The sequence below is a fragment of the Malaclemys terrapin genome, chromosome 3, assembly GCF_027887155.1.
Source record: "Malaclemys terrapin pileata isolate rMalTer1 chromosome 3, rMalTer1.hap1, whole genome shotgun sequence".
NCBI classification, from domain to species: domain Eukaryota; kingdom Metazoa; phylum Chordata; order Testudines; family Emydidae; genus Malaclemys; species Malaclemys terrapin.
The window spans coordinates 193,949,992-193,971,009 of record NC_071507.1 but is presented as its reverse complement, the minus strand read 5'-3'; the positions used below and the strand labels follow the sequence as shown (position 1 = coordinate 193,971,009).

Below are 21,018 nucleotides of genomic sequence, written 5' to 3'. Positions count from 1 at the left end.
TCTTTAGTAAGTTCTTTGTATTGTCTATGGATGTAGAAATAAAGGAAAACATACTACCATTAGTTAATTTTAGATACCTTCAGAAGTAATCACAACCTGGAGGGTGTACTTCATTAATCAGCTGTGTATAACAATACCAAGGTAAACTGCATACAAATGTGGTTATTTTAATACATAAACTGGTTAAAAGTTTTATCTGTCTATTTATGGATTTTATACTAGCACTCAGCACCAGAGTATTTGCATTATATGAAATCTGGGAAATATAAAAATAAGTAAAATAGTCTGCCTGATCTCAATACAGTGTAATAAATTAGCATCACTTAGAAGTTCTGAGGACAGAGAACCTAACATACTCTTTCATGCATTAAATAAATACATTTCCAAGAAATGTATCAATTAGGTTCTACAGTGTACATAAAGTAACTGCACATCTAAATACTATGCAGGAGTTATGTGATAGTACTTACAAAAGCTTAACTGACGACTTTCACAAAATTCTGCATACTGGGCTGAGTCCATCATTCGTGTTTGTCTTTCTGCTCTCTGAAAAACAACGGGTAGATTTAAATAATGCACCTTATTCAAACAAGAACCACATACTGCAAAATAAATGCCACCCACAAAATTCTGACGTTAACCCAAAAATTAAATGTTGTTTTGACAGGAATAAGACGCACAAAAACAACACACAGTTGGGTTATTTCTCATGGGCAATATTTGCCAACGGTAAGATTCAGAATTTTGATTCCAGAAGTTTGCTTAAATCTGTTCCTTATGCAGCACAACAGTTGGGGCTCAAGCCTGCAAGGTGCTGAGTACTATGGCCCTGAGCCAGGAAAACACTTAAATACACATTTAAATTTAAGTCAGTGAGTAGTCCCACTGTGTGCTTAATGTTAAGCACACACTTGTGTTTTCCTGAGTCAAGGCCAAAGGGCTTAGCGTCTTGCATAACTGAGGCTATGGCTACACTAGAGAGGTTACAGCAGCCAGTTGCACTGATGCAGTTGCACCGCTGTAACTTTGCAGTATAGCTGCTCTAAGCCGACGGGAAAGAACTCTCCTGTCGACTTAATTAATCCATCCCCAGCGAGCGGCGGTAGCTCTGTTGGCAGGAGACGTTTTCCATTGACATAGCACTGTCCACACCAGCGCTTAGGTCAGTGTAGCTTATGTCACTCGGGAGGTGGCTTATTCGCATGCCTGAGTGACACAAGTTATACCAATATAAGTGATAGTGTAGACATAGCCTGAGCCCTAAATCCTTTTGAAATAGACACTAATGAAACCACGGTGGGGATGCACCAGGTCAGCAGGAGAGCAATAGAGGTGAACTCTGCTCCACACCAACTTGGTACATGCAGCAGCACTGGGATGGTGATTGCTGGCATTTTAATTGATAACGTGTGCCTTCATTTTTATTCTTCAGAAAGCGAAGGCAGCTAGGAGAGGAAGAAAGTGAAAATTAAACAGGGTAATTAATTAAATCCCATTTGAGAAAAAAAACATTCTATAGGATAGTTTTAATTGTATTTCATACAGCTATAGTTAAATGTAAAATAAATTCTTATGTAACACAGTGCCTCAAAACAGTTGAAGTATTCAAACCGAACACAGTTATATATAGCAACCCTTCCAAATATCTGCAACACCATATTTAGGCCAAGATTCAACCACACATTTATGTTTATATTTAATTTTAAGCACGTTTGAGTCCCATTGACTTCAATGAAGCAATACTGATTTACACTAGCTGAGGATCTATCCCATATAGTAGACTTTACATCCTCTTTGACAATCTATACTGTTATGTTCACCACTTTTACAAGACTATGATAAATTTTGTACAAGTATGCCTTGTGAGATATCGTTTGAAAAGTCATAATCTGCTGAATATCATTATCCTGTTGGAATTTGTGTAGCAATACTATATGTGAAGTTTTGAGATTCTACTGTATGATAGTTACTAAAATATGCTGTAATTCCAGGTAACACCCACAAACCAGTTTTTCAGAGACAAAGACACACTGGCCCCCTGCCAGGTATTAAAGAGCTATCACCAGTTTAAGCGGCCATTCTCCAACAGGGGGAAAGGTGTAAACAATAAATTTACATTTCATCACAGGGACGGGTCAGACTTCACATCCACAAGAGACTACTTGTCACCAGCATCTCAGCTGGGGGTAAGTCTCCAAAAGGGGAGGGTGGAACAAGAATGAGAAACAGTGGCCTCCAATTTACCTCTCTCCTCCTTCATCTCTGCTTATGACATCAATGCATCTCAAATAACTGAACTGAGGGAGAGGGGTTCTAGGCTGAAAGGAGACTCAACCTGTGAAATTTACTGCAGCGTATGGTGAGACAAAACCTTTTTGATTTTAAGTTCACCTAGCTTTTGAAGTTAGGTATTAGCTTGCATTTTATCCTTTTATCTTATGTTGTAACCAATCCTGACTTTTATGCATCATCACTTGTAATCACTTAAAATCTATCTTTCTGTAGTTATTAAATTTATCTTATTGTTTTATCTTAACCAGTGTATTTGGATTAGGGTGTGTAAGAAAGTCCATTTGGGATAACAAGGCTGGTGCATTATCATTTTTCTTTGATGAAATGACAGACTTCATATGAGCTTATACTGTTAAAAAGTGTATTGAGCAGTACAAGACGCACATTTCTATGGAGACAAGGCTGGAACTTAGAATTTGGGGGTGTTGCTCTGGATGTAGTTCATGAGTGACTGATCAAAGTGTTAGCGTAATTTAGCTGGGAGCGAATTTGCATAGTGAAGGCTGTGTGAGCAGGCCAGAAGAGGATGTTCTGACAGCAAAGCAGTGTAAACGGTACCGGAGGCTAGGGATTAAGGGGACACAGCTTTTTAATGGTCCAAATCGTCACACCCTTCATAAACTGGAGGCAGGCAGAGGTGGTTAGATGATACTAAATGACTGTCCTTTTCGGTAGCAGATAGCAGTTCACTCAAATCTCTCAAATAAGAAAAGTATGTTACCTTAATCTTAGAGAGGGGAGTGTCACCTCCTTCCAAACTCTAATTTAACGAATAAAGGAAAACCATTCAACCTAACAAAGGCAAAATTTTGGCACCAACAGTAAAATCTTAGAATAGGAGTGGCCAATTGAACCACAATCCATAAATTTACACTTAGTGCATCTAGCCAGAGTTAACATATCAAAATTACAAACCAAACAGCGATAAATGTGGTATATCTTGACTTTAGTACTTTTTTTTTTTAATACGGTCTTGCATGACCTTCTCATAAACAAATTAGGGAAATATAGTCTACATGGAGCTACTATAAGGTGAGTGCAGAACTGGTTGGAAAACTGTTCCCAGAGAATAGTTATCAAGAGTTCACAGTCAAGCTGGAAGGGCATATCAAGTGGGGTCTCGCAGGAAACAGTCTGGGTCGAGTTCAGTTCAATATCTTAATAAATTATTTAGATAATTGTATAGAGAGTACATTTATGAAGTTTACGCAGACAATATCAAGCTGGGAGGAGTTGAAAGTGCTTTGGAGGATAGGATTAAAATTCAAAATGATCTGGACAATCTGGAGAACGGGTCTGAAGTAAATAGGATGAAATTCACTAAGGACAAATGCAAAGTACTCCACTTAGGAAGGAACAATTAATTGCACCCATATAAAATGGAAAATGACTGCCTACGAAGGAGTACTGTGAAAAGGGATCCAGGGGGCTATAGTGAATCACAAACTAAATATGATTCAACATCAAGAAACAGTTGCCAAAAAAAAAGCAAACAATTCTGAGTTGTATTAGCAGTAGTGTGTAAGCAAGACACGAGAAGTAATTCTTCCTCTCTACTCCACAGTGATAAGGCCTCAACTGGAGCATTGTTTCCAGTTTGGGCGTCACATTTCAGGAAAAATGTGGACAAATTGGAAAAAGTCCAGAGGACAGCAACAAAAAAAGATGAAAATTTCTAGAAAACATGACCTATGAGGAAAATTTTTTAAAAATGGGTTTGTTTCGTTTGGAGAGAAGACGACTGAGGGGGAGACATGATAACAGTTTTCAAGCACATAAAAGATTGTTACAAGGAGAAGGGCGAAAAATTGTTCTTGTTAAGCTCTGAGGATAGGAGAAGAAGCAACGGGCTTAAATTGCAGCAAGGGAGGTTTAGGTTGGGCATTAGGAAAAACTTCCTGTCAGGGTAGTGAAGCACTGGAACAAATTGCCTAGGGAAGTTGTGGAATCTCAGTCTTTGGAGGTTTTTAAGAATAGTTTCCATCAGCAGTTCTCAAACAGTGGGTCATGAGTTCATTTTAATGGGGTTGCCAGGGCTGGCATTAGACTCCGTGGGGCCCAGGGCAGAAAGCTGAAGCCTGAGCTCAGGCCCGCCTATGTGGGCTGAACCCAAAGCTTGAGCAACTTAGCTTTGCGGGGCCCCCTGGGAAATTGCCTTGCTTGCCACCCTGTAACGCCGGCTCTGTGCTCCACTTCTATTCGCAGACACGTGCCTATCAGAACTGTCTGAAATGGTTACCTAGCAACTGACTGAGCACGTTGTGGTTGAAGCCAGTTTGAAAAGTTGCTGTAGAAATAATTTTAGCCATGGACCGTTTTCTCAAGAAAATTGGAGGAAAGTGGGGTAATGAAGGGGTAATGAAGGGGAGTTGATTGCCACTCGCAGCCAAAGAAGGGTTGACAGCAATAATCCTAAGAGCAGGAAAAATCCAAGAAACCACAAATATGATCCGAAACATTTGGAATGTGGATTTACATGGACTGATTTTGAGGACAACTCACAGCCACAGTGTTTGGTGTGTTGCGAAGTTCCGGCAAAGTATAGCTTAAGACCTACAAAAATGTTGCAGCACTTACTGACACGGCACAGTTCTCTTCAAACAAAACCACTTGATTTTTTTTCAGCAAAAACAGAGTGCTACAGGGCCGGAAAACAGTACTGAGAACAGCAGCTACAGCAAATGAGAAAACCCTTGAGGAATCTTTTGATGTGTCATACTGGATAACTAAAACTAGGAAACCGCACACTATTGGAGAAAGTTTTTTCAGCCACATGCCAAGAAAATGGTTTTGATTATATTGGGGCAAGGTGCAGTGACTCAACTTGATTCGATTCTCCTAACGACAATATTGCCAGGCGTATTCACAATATGTCAAATGACACGACTGAACAAGTGATTGCCAAAATCAAGTGAATTCCTTTTGTTTCACATTCTATTTGATAAAACGGCTCTCGGGTGTTGCTCAGATGCTGACGTACATAAAATTTGAGAATGATAAAAAACTCCAAGAGGAATTTTTGTTCTGTCGGTCATTACTACAGTGTGCTACAGAGGAACAGCTCTGCACTTTGGGATACTTTTGTCTTTGATTCCGGCTTGGAATGGCAGCACTGTGTAGGAATTTGCAGTGATGGTGCTTGTGCAATGCCTGGAAAAAACAGCGGGCTAGTCACCCACGGCTGTTGCACCACAAGGATATTAGACTCACTGTATTATACACAGGCAAGCCCTAGTTGCAAAAAAATTCCACCTGTTCTAAAACAAGTTCTCAATGAAGCTGTTTGCACAGTCAACTTCTTCAAGAGTAGCTCAACAAATGTATGTCTGTGTGGAGTTTTGTGGACATGTTCAAGATTAGTCATTAAATTTAATATTGTAGTCAATTAAATGTTTAGAAAAATATCCAGGTGTTCTCCCCCTCTTCAGTCACTCTGACTTGTAGTGAAGCTTTAGTGTTAACGTCTAATGCCTCATATTTATTCTCTTTTGTGAGACCTAACTGCAAGGACAGATGTTGTATTTCATTATTTTATGTTCTCAGTTCCTTTTCTGTGTACCATACATTCCTCCACCTCCTCTGTTCTGCTTGCCTGGGTTTACATTTTGTAGCAATTGTCAAATTTTTCATTGAACTTTTTCCATTATGGTATATGATACACCTTTGCCAGAAAGCAGGACTGCAGGCAATGGAAGAATTCTTTTCTACAGTCTCCTCTGAAGACAACAGAGCTTTTGTTACAGATTCTAATTTAGCAGAAAACAGTTCTGATGACTTGAAATATCAGTCTAAACAACAGTTTGGGTATCAGAAGTATTCCCAAGGACTGCACCGGCACTCATGCTCCTAAACAGGATCTGTGCTCCTAAATCCATTAGACAATTTTGAAAATCTCTTGTGTGAAAATAAACAGTAATTCCTTCTGAAAATTTTACATCCCTTAGTGTGAACTAACAGTAATTCTCCATTCGCTTCTGTATACCTAATAGTTCAAATGGTTTCAGACTTTATTTACTTTTGTTTGATCTATTTATGGGTGATGCAGGTCAAATCATGTACCAAGGCCATGCACTCATTCAATGCAGGACAGTTATAGGGAATGGACAACCCTCTCAATGTTGTCAAGAGCAAGATGGTAACAAAGAACTGTTATTCAGGTACCAAGAGGTAAATTAGTATCTTCATATGACTAACTGTTGACAGCATCCTTGTGTACATAGGGAAATAACTAGATAAGGAAAAACAGATTTATATGAGAGGTTACAATTGTTGGGGAAAAAATTCCTGTATTCCCCCCACCCTCACTAAACTCACAAAGAAAAAGGAAATCTAGCATAAACCCATCCCCCTCGGGGTATACAACAATGACACTTTATGCACACAATCACAGGCCTTATGTCCAACAGCATCTAGCATCCCACAGTTCCTGTAACACACAGCATCGTAACCACAAGTATTGTACCAGACTCACAAACTAAACCTCAGAGCAGTTATGTTAAATTAAATGGGACAGCAATGACCAACGGTAATCAAACAACAGACAAATTGTTGATACATCACAATCTTGCACTGACTCAGGAATTTTCTAACTAAGGAATACAGTGTAGCAGAGGAGAAGTCTCTCTCACTTTCTTCCAAGGGACAGGTAGCAAGTAACTATAACAAAACTAAAGATGTCTTCTTGCTCCAGTACAAAAATTAGGGCTGTCAAGTGACTAAAAAAATTAATTGTAATTAAGCGCACCATTAAACAATAATAGAATACCATTTATTTAAATATTTTGGATGTTTTCTACATTTTCAAATATGCTGATTTGAATTACAACACAGAATACAAAGTGTACAGTGCTCACTTAATATTTATTTTTGATTACAAGTATTTGCACTGTAAAAAACAAAAGAAATAGTATTTTTCAATTCACCTAATACAAGTACTGTAGTGCAATCTCTTTATCATGAAAGTTGAATTTACAAATGTAGAATTATGTACAAAAAACCTTGCACTCAATAATAAAACAATGTAAAATTTTAGAGCCTGCAAGTCCACTCAGTCCTACTTCTTGTTCTGCCAATCGCTCAGACAAACAAGGTTGTTCAAATTTGCAGGAGATAATGCTACCCGCTTCTTGTTTACAATGTCACCTAGAAGTGAGAACAGGTGTTCTCATGGCACTGTTGTAGCCAGCGTCGCAAGATATTTACATGCCAGATGCGCAAAAGATTCATATGTCCCTTCATGCTTCACCCACCATTCCAGAAGACATGCGTCCATGCTGATGACGGGTTCTGCTCGATAGTAATCCAAAGCAGTGCGGACCGACGCATGTTCGTTTTTATTATCTGAGTCAGATGCCACCAGCAGAAGGTTCATTTTCTTTTTTGGTGGTTTGGGTTCTGTAGTTTCTGCACTGGAGTGTTGCTCTTTTAAGATTTCTGAAATCATGCTCTATACCTCGACCCTCTCGGATTTTGGAAGGCACTTCAGATTCTTAAACCTTGGGTCGAGTGCTGTAGCTGTCTTTAGAAATCTCACATCGGTTACTTCTTTGCGTTTTGTGAAATCTGCAGTGAAAGTGTTCTTAAAATGAACAACGTGCTGGGTCATCCTCCAAGACTGCTATAACAGGAAATATATGGCAGAAGGCAGATAAAACAGAGCAGGGGACATACAATTCTCCCCCAAGCCATTCAGTCAAATTTAATTAATGCTTATTTTTTTAATGAGCATCATCAGCATGGAAGCATATCCTCTGGAATGGTGGCCAAAGCATGAAGGGACATACAAATGTTTAGCATATCTGGCACGTAAATACCTTGCAATGCCGGCTACAAAAGTGCCATGCAAATGCCTGTTCTCACTTTCTGGTGACATTGTAAATAAGAAGAGGGCAGCATTATCTCTCTTAAATGTAAAAAACTTGTTTGTTTTAGCGATTGGCTGAAAAAGAAGTAGTACTGTGTAGACTTGCAGGCGCTGAAATTTTACATTGTTTTGTCTTTGAGTCCAGTTACGTAACAAAAAAAAAATCTACATATGTAAGTTGCACTTTCACGACAAAGAGATTGCACTACAGTACCTCTATGAGGTGAATTGAAAAAACTATTTCTTTTGTTTATCATTTTTACAGTGCAAATATTTGTAAGAAAAAATAATATACACTTTGATTTCAATTACAAAATGGAATACAATATATATGAAAATGTAGAAAAAATCCAAAATATGTAATAATTTTCAATTGATATTCTATTATTTAATAGTGCAATTAAACTGCGATTAATCATGATTATTTTTTTTTAATTAATTGCGTGAGTTAACTGCGATTAATTGACAGCCCTAATAAAAACACATTTGCTTGTTGGGGGACTTACCTGAAGAGTGAAAGCTATGAAACCCTAGGGATATGCTAGCTACAATTGCAGGTTGATGCATTTTCTTTCCTCCTGGAACCCAGGTACAACGAATGACATGAGTGACACTTTCCTAATGATCTATCTGAAGGAAAAAACCTTCTTAATACAGTGCCAGTCCCCGTGGCAGTGGGTTATTAGTCATTCTAAGCAGTTAAGAAGCTGAATTATGTGGCATACAGCACAGTTAAAACATTCTGCATGCTTCCCTTGGAACATGCTGAAGGATACAGCAGATAGGAGCTGGCACTGTAAACGTATGCTTAGTCTTCCAAAAATGTGTTGCATTGTATCTTACTTTCAGCATGAAGGACTAAAAAGGAAGACCAGAAAAAAAGAAGAAGGTAAAGCATTACCTGTTGTCTCCTACCACCTAGGATGAAAAATAATTTTATTTTGATTTCATTTTAAAGTTTTCACAGATGACACATACAGCTTTTTGTGTGTGAAGGCAAAAGGCCAAATGTTAACTTACATACCGACTATTTAGTGTTTGGAGGAAACGTACCAAATAGCTGCTACAGTGGAACATCTGAAAATGTACATACCGTGGCTGCCCCCACCCACCCACCCACCATGTTTGGCAACAATCATGATGAAATTGTTGGCGTCACAAACTACTTGCATATTCATATTGTGCCAGGAGTTCCTGTTTCTAAAGACCTCTTCATTGTGTAGCTATCATAGCTTCAAAGGAGTTAGGAGTGTACTCAAGAGAAACAAGCATTGCCCTGCATTGGCTGGAATTGCTATGAAGTAAAAGGAGAAAGTGGACATTTAGTTTAAAAGAACAAATGCGTCGGCCTCAGACACTCGTGTCTGGAAACATGTACCATTTGCCAGCAATGTTCTATATGCCTAAGAGAGTGGTTTTCCGTTAGGGTACTAGAACAGTGCAGTGACATCTACTGTACTTGTCAGCTCTCGGATAACAGATCTGAATGGCTCAGCTTTGAATAAAAAAAATAAATGGTGTTCACTGGAAAAAAAGAGATACTGTAAGGTACCTTAATAGCATAGAGTTAGCAGAAATATGTTGAAAATACATTTTAAATCCTATATGTCTTGAAACTGTTAGCTGAGGATTTTCATTATTTAAATTTCAAAGAAAAAAATGGACTTGCTCTTCTTAAAACCACTTTTAATGTAAGTGATAAGCAAAGAAAAAGGGGTATTAAGGAGTAAGCCTTCTTAAAGATTAAACACTCTCAGGCTTTTATATGGAAAATAACAATCTCACTTTGGGATAGATTGATGGATGCTGTGATAAAACTTACTGCAGGTTTGGCCATAAAGTACAAAATACACAGGCAATTCTTTGTTATCTTCCTTACTTTTGCCTTATAAAACATACTGTACAATCCATTAGTTTGAGTAAGTCCATACAACAAACTTGAGACCTTTGATGTCATGCAGTTTTGGTGCAGCTTAATTGTAGGGTTAGCTTACATATGCGTTTCGCCCTAATATCTTCACTTATTAGAGTAACATCTAGCCGGAGGCACTTTCCAGTGTTCTGAGACAATCCCAATTTTAATGAATTTGTACAGTCACAATCTAATCAAACTTTGCTTTTCAGTTTACAAACATGAATTTTCAAGAAAATAAAACTGATTTACAGAATTTAAAATTTGTAAGAACTGATTTTCAGAGGAGTTGAAAGGAAAAAAAATCAGACCCTTAAAATGCATATAATTATTGTGAAAGACCAGAAATCCTCACAATATAGAGTATGAGATTTTATATCAAGAAAGAGACTATTATGTAGAATACTGGGACAACTAAGCATGTGGACTCTGAGCAACATCAAGAACATAGATTGGAAAGGGCAGGTTTTTGTCTTGTTCCAAATTGTAGAATTGGTTGTGAAGCCTGGGTATTTGGAGTCTGTGAAGTTCCTTAAGAAAGAAGTTGCTGTCTGTGTGAATGCCATGATGTGTGTGTCCCTAAACTTTATCTGATATGAGTCATGGTTGAGTGTCGAATCTGTAACTCTTTGTGAGTTACCACAGGATAGTCTGAGTACAGTATCTGCATTTTCTTTAGAGAGAGAGGCTTCTGTACAAGACAAAGTAAAAAGATTAGGGCTGTTCAGTGTAAGGAAAAATGATTAAGGGGGGTATATGAAAGGGGTCTATAAAATCACGAATGGTGTGGCAAAAGTGAATTGTGAAGTGTTAGTTACCATTTCCCACAATACAAAACCCAGAGGTCACCCAGTGAAATTAACAGGCAGCAGATTTAATACATAAATGAGGAAGTAATTTTTCACACAACACACAATTAGCATGTGGAACTCACTGACACAGGATGTTGTCCCCTTTTCTTCCCCACTCCAATGCACCAATCAGTGTAGCTAAGTTAATATGGAAATCACCTGCACCAGGTATAGAGCAGCTCACTTCCCTTTTGGGACAAAGTGGAAGCAGGGATCCAAGGGTGACTCTCTGAGAAGAAATTTAGTTCCTGCTCTGCTCCTGTAACAGCCAACTGTGCTGCCCTGTAATCAGGGTTTGAAGTAACTTCATGATCTAGCTCAAGATGTTTAAAATGTATTCTAACTAGAGCTCTGCAAATGAAAGATTTTTGGTTCACCGGCAATTCTGAAAAAAAAAAATTGTTTTGAGTTGAATAGAAAATGAAATGTTTTGAAATGTTCAGGAAATTTAAAAGTAAAAAAATATAAATAGCAGTCAAACAAAAGGTTTTCTTTTGAGTATTTTTAAAAGTTAAAAAAATTATGGAAATTTCTAAATAAAAAGTAATTTTGAATTGAAAAATCAAAACATTTCATATTGAAAACACCAAAACAAAATATTTTGATTTTTTTCATATTTTTTTTTCTTTACTTTATTTTAGTTTTTTTTCCCTACCAAAGCAATCTGGCAAAATCAACATGAATTTCTGAAATATTTCGGTGTCACCAAATCTGCACTTTTACTGAATAATAGTTTCAGTACAAAATTGTCAACCAGCTTTAAATTTTAACATTTATGGGGGAAGGGATACTGCCAGGCAAAGTTCAGATAACGTGAAACGTTTTGAGGGGCTTTTAAAGTAATAAAGAAAATCATAGTGTCGAAACAATCCTGTAAATAACAAAAAGTACTTCCCCTGCAAGTATAATCTCAATGTTCAAAGAATATACAACACTGCTCTTATGTTACATGCTCATTGTTCCTTCAGTACTGGGTTTTCCTTGTATACATATATAATCTCTAAATACTGAATTTATTTGAACACAGGTCCGTATCAGATTCAAATGTCCTTGTCTAAATTTATTACTGCCGGTGTGAAACATGGAGCTGGAACCTGTAAATGAAACATTTCCTGTTCATGGGATACCTTTGATTTCTGTAGGAAAATATTTTTCTCTGTTCCTAAATATATCTCAATGTGTGTTGTAAATCATGTGTTAAATTTTTGACTAATTTCTACCAGTGTTTTCCAAAAGCTGTTAAATATTGGATAAACCTTGCTAGCAAACATAAAAAATTACATGGGGCTTATTAGCAGACTAATGCATTAAGAAGACCTACCTTCTTTTACTTTTCTGATTGAGGATGCTGTAACCTTTTTCTGTGGTTTCCAATTGGCCGTACATCAAAAACTCTACATACCAGGTTAATATGCAAGAGACCTTTATGTTTGCTGAGTAAAATTCTTCTTAAAACTTCTTCTAGTTTTACATCAATTTCCAGATCAGATGAACATAAACAACTTTAAAATCTCACCCATAAAGGTATGGCTACAGTTAAATCTTTTGGTCATTTAGGGTAAACTTCAAAGAATTGCCTGGGAGAGGCACACAGCACACAAAAGCTCTTTTCTGCACAATGGGATTTTCTATATTATCTTCCACAGGCTAAAACTGTCCCTTGTACTCTTGCTGTTTAACATTAACACAACAACTGCAGAGACAGCCTCTAAGAAACTGAACTGAAAACCTGATTAAACTTGGAGACATTTAACATACATTTCTTTTTGACTGCACAATGAAAGATGTATCTAAAATAATATCATTTAAGGGCTGAAGTTTGTTAATAAGCCATGCCATATTTCATTTTGCTCATGCAAACCTGGGTCTATGCAAAAATGCAATGTAAATTACATTGGGTGATACCAAGGGATTCTTTCTGGAATCCTCCAGCTTCCCTCTATATTATTTTTTTCCTTCTATCATTTGCAGAAGTTTTGTTTTAGATCCCAATTTTGGGTAGAATCCCTTGCTTCCAGGAGAAATAATTTAGCACTCTAGAGAGAAGGCGGACAGTTGAAGACTTGCCTTAAACAAAATAATAATTCCAAAAAATAATGGCAAAATGTATGTGTTCAAAGTCAAGGAATTCAAATCGCACAAATCTATAAAAGTGACTATTATAGCAATAACTGCAATTTTAGAAGGTAATTTTTAAAAGGTGAGGTTTGGGGAAAATTTTTTTTCCATCTAAATGAAGTGGGGTTAAAGTCACAATAGTAACTAATACTGACAACTGCTATCACACTTATTTGCTCACAATGAGCCACAGTCAAACCAGTGTAATCGAGTGCAATTCCTGAATTGAGTTGTATGATTAGGGTGAAATCCTGGTTTCACTAAAGTCAGTCGCAAAACTTGCATTAACTTCTGTAAAGAAAGAATTTCATTCTATGTGTCTTACACATTTTTAATTTGGTAAAAGAAATATGATTTTAAAAAAAAATGTGTTTCAGCACTGCAGATCCAAGCTAGCTTCAGAACAACAATCTGCATTCTATTCTGCCTCATGCATTATTACCATAAATGTCACGTATCTTCAGGATTTGTGTTTACTAGATGTAGTCATGTGTAGTGTAGGAAGAAAGCATCATGAGTTTTGGATACCCATCTGAATGTACAGTTCTTACAGACAGAGAAATCCCTTTTTAAAAACATGATAGGAGAGTCACCCGAATATTGAACTCAATGAGGCCAATTTTACAGAACAGAACCACACTAAGTTTCTAGCACCAACACCAATATCTTAAGAACAAATTCCGTCCTGAGATGTATGCACTTGGCATGTGTAGTCACCAGGAGCTGTGCACATGCATCTCAGTAAAATTTAACTAAAACGAGCTGCCTGCTGTTTTTACTTTAACATCTGAGATAAGTCAAGCTGCTTTTCCATATAAAGGCACAGAGAAGAATTTGAAGACTTATTATTCATGAACAAATCTGCATTCAAAATTAGCACAATGAAACAGTCAACAAATTCTGAAAGAAGAATAATTTTCTTTTCAAAAACACTATGAAACACAAAATATATTCAAAGAGACAGGTTTGATGAAAATATGAATAATATTATAGGAGCACTGTAAGTATCAATGGCAATAACATGTCAGAGCATATGGAAGTCTTGAAAGATTATATTATAGGAAAAACCTCTTGCAATTGGGTGTCATCTGATTTAAGATTATAAAATACTGTTGACTTAAGGTGGTCATCTCAAGTGAATGTTCCTAATCATTTTAAAAGATGGAGGTTTTTTATTAAGATTGTGATGAATTGTTTTCATGTGTCACAAGCAAGCATGTTCATCAACAGAAATCTGCCACACAGGCAGATCTAGCTAAAGTCTTAGTTAACAAAGAAAAGCATAATAAAATGTATCTCTAGCTATGCTAAGTTTCACTCACTAAGGAACAAAAACCAGAGAAACAAGGTGAAAGGTTATAAAGCAATTTCAGCCAGCCATTTTTCAGGAAGGATCCAAACTAAGTATCTCTTTAAGCGGTGGCTAGCACATCCCTCACAGCCCATGCCGCTTCCCGCAGCCCCCATCTGCCTGGAACGGCAAACCGCGGCCAGTGGGAGCTGCGATCAGCCAAACCTGCGGACGCTACAGGTAAACAAACCGTCCCGGCCCGCCAGCGTATTTCCCTGACAGGCCGTGTGCCAAAGGTTGCCGATCCCTGATCTAGCATATACATTTGTATAAGCTGACATTTTATATAGAGGTGTTAGAGATTTGTTCTCTCTCTTCTGTGGCACATGGCTGGACATTTTGGATATTAAGATGCACCAACCCAAAAAAGTCTTGAAGTCACTATTTCTGTAGGAACCAGTCGTGATTGAAAAAGAATATGCAGTGATATCCAAGAATGCATTCTTGTTATCTTGACACAGAAAGTGTGTGTATGAATATTCTTGTTAAGGTTCAATTTATGGAATTTAGGCTACTGAGTCAAATACCGTGGACAGACTTTTTAAACCACTAATAGCTAAGATTCGTAAGGCAAGATAAAGATAATCAAATCACATGCTTCAGGGAGCAAGCTAATCACCTGTAGCGTTAGAAGGAAAACTAAATATTTAGAATACTAAATGGTTGTGCTTTGCATGTGTGTGTATGTAGAGGTTTCTTGATTACAAAGCATCAGATATATATGTATATATAGAGAGAGACCTATGGTTTCATCAGGTGTCGCAATTTTTAGGTTTACTCACAATGTAAAATAAAACTGGGTTTAAAAACAAGGTTAATTATTTACAAATAATAATAGTAATACAGTAAATGAATAAATAAGGTAAATAACATCATACTTTACATCTTTACATATAGCAATCAAAGGGTATAGGTCTACACTGCAATCACAAGAGGTGACTGAAGCTTGGATAGCTTTAATCTAGCTATTTCGGTCCTGGAGCAGTGAAGTCACAGCAAGTGTGGGTTTCAGCATGGGCTAGCCTCCCAAGTAATTATCCAGGGTCCCGGGTGGCTTGAACAACCCACAGTGAAGCCAACTCTGCCACAGCTTCCACTGCTCCAGCACCCAAACTAGCTAGATTTAAGCTAGCTCGGGTATGTCTACGATGTGCGGCAATCACACCCCATGATGATCAAGGATAAGTATGTTGCTTCAAAGCAAGAACATTCGGTATAGAAAAAATATTACTTTAAAATATTTACAAAGATTTTACTGCAAACCTAAATTATTTGTATTAGTGCATATGATGTTGAATTTGTTAATATAAGAACGGCCACACTGGGTCAGACCAATGAGCCATCTAGTTCAGTATCCTGTCTTCCAGCAGTTTTACAAGGAATGGACAGAACAGGGCCATTACTGAATGATCCATTCTCTGCTGTCCAGTCTCAGCTTCTGGCAGTCAGAGGTTTAGGGACACCAACTTCTCATGATAAAGTGATTGCACTACAGTACTTGTATGAAGTGAACTGAAAAATACTATTTCTTTTATCCTTTTTACAATGCAAATATTTGTAATAAAAAATAATACAAAGTGAGCTCTGTACACTTTGCAATTTAAAGTGTTGCAACAATTATGTGTTGCAATTGAAATCAATATATTTGAAAATGTAAAAATAACCCCGAAATATAATAAGTTTTAATTGGTATTCTATTATTGCTTAATAGTGTGATTAAAGCGATGATTAACTGTGATTAATTTTTTAAATCTAGTTAATTTGTTTTGCATTAAGCGCTTGCATTAATTGCAATTAATTGACAGCACTACTTTGTAATAAATTGGTGAGGCATGATTTTCCTTTGCAAAAGCTGTGTTGACTCTTCCCCAACTTACTGTGTTCATCTACATGTCTTATAGTTCTGTTCTTTACTTAGTTTCAACCAATTTGCCTGGTACTAAAGTTATAGATATTTACTGCACAGAGAACCTACATTAACAAGCATTCAGTAAAGCATGATTAAAAGGAATTGTTTAATATACACGGACTAGCACGTAAGCACTGTGGGCCAGATCATGCTCCCATTGAAACCGATAGTAAAACTAGCACCGACTTCAGTGAAGTCAACTGTATGTGATCAGCATGCTACAAAATTATGTGCAAATACTCTTTGGGAAATTGCAGCATGAAGTCAATGCACAAGTGATGCACGATTTCAAACATAGGCACATGTGTCCGAGAGTGTTGTCTAGCTGTTAGAAGAAGGAACTGGGCACCAGCAATGCTAGGTCCCATTTGTGGTGCTGCCACCAAATTGCTGTGCGACTTTAGAGAAGAGAGTGAGTGAGGCTGGTTTAAGCAAGTGTTTATTAGACATTTGCAGATCCCTGAATGGTTATTACAGACTTTTAAAGCAAGGCAACTATTAGGGCTTGATTCTCACTTACTCCGAACCTTCTGTAGCCATTGACATTAGAGCAAAGTGAGTGCAGAGAGGTGTGTATAATACTTCCAAGCCAGAATGACAGCAGTTTACACCCACTTTACACTAGGGTAAAAAGCTAGACAAGGTGTAGGGCAATGGAGAATCAGACCCTCAGCCTCAAAACTAGAGACTGATTGAAGAATAATAAAAAAAGAGCTACCAGGACAAATTTTGCTCTCATTGGGGATGCACATATGTAACTGAGCGCAGGATTTGGCCCATTGTGTATTCATTCATGAACCTAATGCTAATCTGTGTGATCTTTCATTGCTTATTTATTTAATTAATTGTGTAGGATTTTCCATGGGACTCATCACCACTGTATCTGAACTGCTCACAGACATTAAGGAATTTACCATCACAGCACCCTTGATGTAGGGATTATCCCCATTATAAAAATGGGGAACAGAGACACAGAGACACTGTAACTTTCCCAAAGTGCAGGGCTTTAATCATAAAACTATTCTCTCTCTTTTCCAATGGTTACAAAGAAGGATGCAGGCAAGCCCCTGGAATGAATTGACCTTGCCTCAGTAAATACAACTGGAAAATTATGCAAATCTGGGCCACCATTCTCAGTTTAATTTGTCTTGTTTCTTGTGCCCAAGAATAAGCGCCCCACAAAATTACAAAATGTTCATATAAAACCCAAAACCAGATGCTGGTTGACATTAATTAACATACTACAACGAACCAAAAATTCTGTAAAGAAAAAAGAAAAAAAAAACACCCAAAGGATTTCCCCCTGCAAGAGATTTTTGAGTTGTGCAAAATTTCATAACAAAACCCTAAACCAATGAGTTTTGGGGGTTTGTTCACACCTGAAAGTCAAAATGAAACACAATGAGATGTAAACCCATGCAAACCAAAAAAAAAAAAAAAACAAAGAAAAAGTTTGCAAAACCCCTATACATGGAAATTGGTATCTTTCACAGAGTTCCATTTAACGCCCAAAATGTGGATGTTCCACACTGCAGAAATCAGATTTCCCTAAAAATGCATCTCCAGTAAATCAGGTCTTATATCATTTCTACCATTTCATGGTACGTAGAATATTTATATTTTTGGAGAGTAGTATAGAGCATCCATAACTTCCATTGACTTCAATGGAAGGAGCAGGGCCTAAACACTTCTCAGAACTGGGTCCTTGCTTTGTGACGCTATAAATAACCATACTAATACTTATGCTTTATGTATTTATAAAAATAAAATATTACTACAATAGTTTTGAAGGGTATATTTCCTGGGATGGGGGGAAGGGAGAGCAAAGAGCATCTACTGTATTTGGATTCATTAGCATAAGCTTTATTGATAGTTTATCCTGTTTCCTAATGAAAGCAAAAAAACCACCATGTCTCTATTAAAAAGCAATCAGATTTGCTATGCTGGTGACACTTTAAAGAGCACATTATGTGGGAAAACAAAATAAACATTTACCCTGGCAAATGCAAGTGGATTTGGGGTTTTGACATACTTGGCAGGCAGGTAGAATTACATTCATGTCAAGTATGCAGAAAAGCTAATATAATATTTAAATATTTGTTTAAGTAGTATAGTATTTAAAGCAACACATTAGAAAAAACATTTTTATTAAAATAGTTTAAAGGGTTTTTTTTATTAAAGGACACTACATAAAAGTAACGTTTAGCTGAAATCAGTACTTTTGCTCCCTTTGTTATAATTCCATTTATTTTCCCCATGGTCAGTGTCTTTGTTTAGATTTCCAAAACAAAGGCAGTTTAATAGTGATGATTTAAACTGATAACGAATATGTGCAACTTTCCAAGGATCCAGCCCTTGAGAATCATAATGTTAAAAATGTAGATATAATCAGTTAACGCTGGCTGGCCACGCACTCAGCTAAGTTTTACAGATGTCATGTGGCTTTAGATGTTTAACATACACACTTACTTTAAGGCTTTCTAATTCTGAATCAAAATGTAAATATATATATAATATATATATTGTGACAGGGTCAGGCCAGATGGCTACAGGAGAGTGATCCTATTGGGATCCAGGAAGTGGGCAGGCGTACAGGAGAGTGATAGAAGGCAGATATATTAGCCCCAGATTAAGTAGGTCCCTTTTCCCTGGGTAAGGTAAGAGGGAAGGTTCCAGAACAATCAGGAACTTTCTGGAAACAATTAAGGCAGACAGGCTGATTAGAACACCTGCAGCCAATCAAGAAGCTGCTAGAATCAATTAAGGCAGGCTAATCAGGGCACCTGGGTTTAAAAAGGAGCTCACTTCAGTTTGTGGTGTGAGTGTGAGGAGCTGGGAGCAAGAGGCACAAGGAGCTGAGAGTGAGAGGGTGAGGGTGTGCTGCTGGAGGCCTGAGGAGCACAAGTGTTATCAGACACCAGGAGGAAGGCCCTGTGGTGAGAATAAGGAAGGTGTTTGGAGGAGGCCATGGGGAAGTAGCCCAGGGAGTTGTAGCCGTCATGCAGCTGTTACAGGAGGCACTATAGACAGCTGCAATCCACAGGGCCATGGCCTGGAACCCAGAGTAGAGGGCGGGCCCGGGTTCCCCCCAAACCTCCCAACTCCTGATCAGACACAGGAGGAGTAGACCTGGACTGTGGGTTCCACCAGAGGGGAAGATCTCTGAGGCAAGCAAATCTGCCAATAAGCGCAGGACCCACCAAGGTAGAGGAGGAACTTTGTCACAATATATATAAACTGAGATTTTCAAAGTCGCCTACAGATCTCAGCCATACTGCGTACCATGGACCTAATTTATAAATAGGGCTGTTTCAACAAGACACCCAAATCTGCATATTTTACACACTTAAGTAGGCTCTTAGTCACCAAGGCATGGGTTTGAGTGTCCAAAATCAGGATCTGGATGTCCTGTTTCCATGTTTGAAAATTCAGCTTCCCAATGCGTATGGGAAGCTGACACCCTGAACACACACACACACACGGCCATTCATCCATGCTAGCAGAAGTTGTAAGAATGAAGTTCAATATCCGTTATAAGCCTCCATTAGTCTCAATTACTCATAATTTTCTGAAACAATTTCATTTGCATAAGAGATTTTTCCATGCTTTTTCTCAGCTCCTAGAAGAAGTTTGGGAAAATATGTAACAAAATTTGTTCACCCATTTCTGAACCGTGGGTGTGTAAAACTAAAATAATATTAAAAATAACACTTTTGCCATACATTTTGGACATACAAAATTTTAAAACATACTTAGAAAGAATTTGTTCGAACATCTGCAAATCTTATTTGACGTAAATATTACGCAAATTCTAACAATAATGGGTCAGATCTTCAGCTGGAGTAAATCAGCAGAGCTCCACAGACTTCATCACGGAGGAAACTACAGCTCTATTGACACTAGCAATTTAAAACAATGTACAAAGAGATGATATTTCAAGGCATTAATATAAAGGGACAGTTCTGAAAGTTCAGTTTTACCAATCAATTCCTACCTTTCTATGGCTTGACATTTCAACCCTTATGTTGCACTAACAGTTGTTGGATTCCAGATACTTTAGGGTGATTAAACATATGCCACATCTCCAGACATGTACCATATGCATAAAACATTAATAAAGTGTGAGTGTGTGCATGTTATATGTATATTCTCTTAGAATCTATCAAAATGCTCAGGATATTTTCCTGTGCTTTCAATACAGGTGAATTTGAAATTCAGAATTCTGGGCATATCGTATTTAGCCCGTACAGAACAACAACTTTAATGATAATATTTTGAGCCTTGGTTGCAAAGAACTAATAGTCTTATAGTAGTCACCATTCAAAGTCACGCTATTGCCACAGTTACCGCATTATGTTATCTGAACAATTGCAATATGTTATATGATCTACTATTGTAACTGTTAGTAAATGCCGACTCTGTAGTGATGACTGCTACTGCATGCTTAGGGTTTTTGAGTTTTTCATGACTCTTTGGAGGTCATATTTGGAGCTGTCAATCAAAACCATTAACTAAAAAAACAAAAACAAAAATAAAGATATCAAGATTATCAAGTCTATTGTTATATAATCTCCCTGAGAACTTTACTCCAGTTCAGTAACTGGAAAACAGCTCTCCGGTCTTAGTATGCACAGGGAAAGATTTTGCAACTAACACTTTCATTTTGTATGTGTGTGGTTACATGTAAGGCAAACTGCCTGACTTCAGTATATCCGACGATAC

General features: G+C 37.5%; 1 protein-coding gene across 8 annotated transcripts in view; it reads right to left on the bottom strand.

Annotated features, from left to right (window-relative positions):
* The window catches only part of SUPT3H (SPT3 homolog, SAGA and STAGA complex component), a 445,162-nt gene that overhangs the window by 77,642 nt on the left and 346,502 nt on the right, over positions 1 to 21,018 (bottom strand). For all 8 annotated transcript variants that reach the window (XM_054021899.1, XM_054021900.1, XM_054021901.1 and 5 more), the window contains one exon: positions 471 to 546. In XM_054021899.1, coding sequence (XP_053877874.1) covers positions 471 to 546 — 76 coding nt within the window. The remainder of the gene's footprint in view (positions 1 to 470; positions 547 to 21,018) is intronic.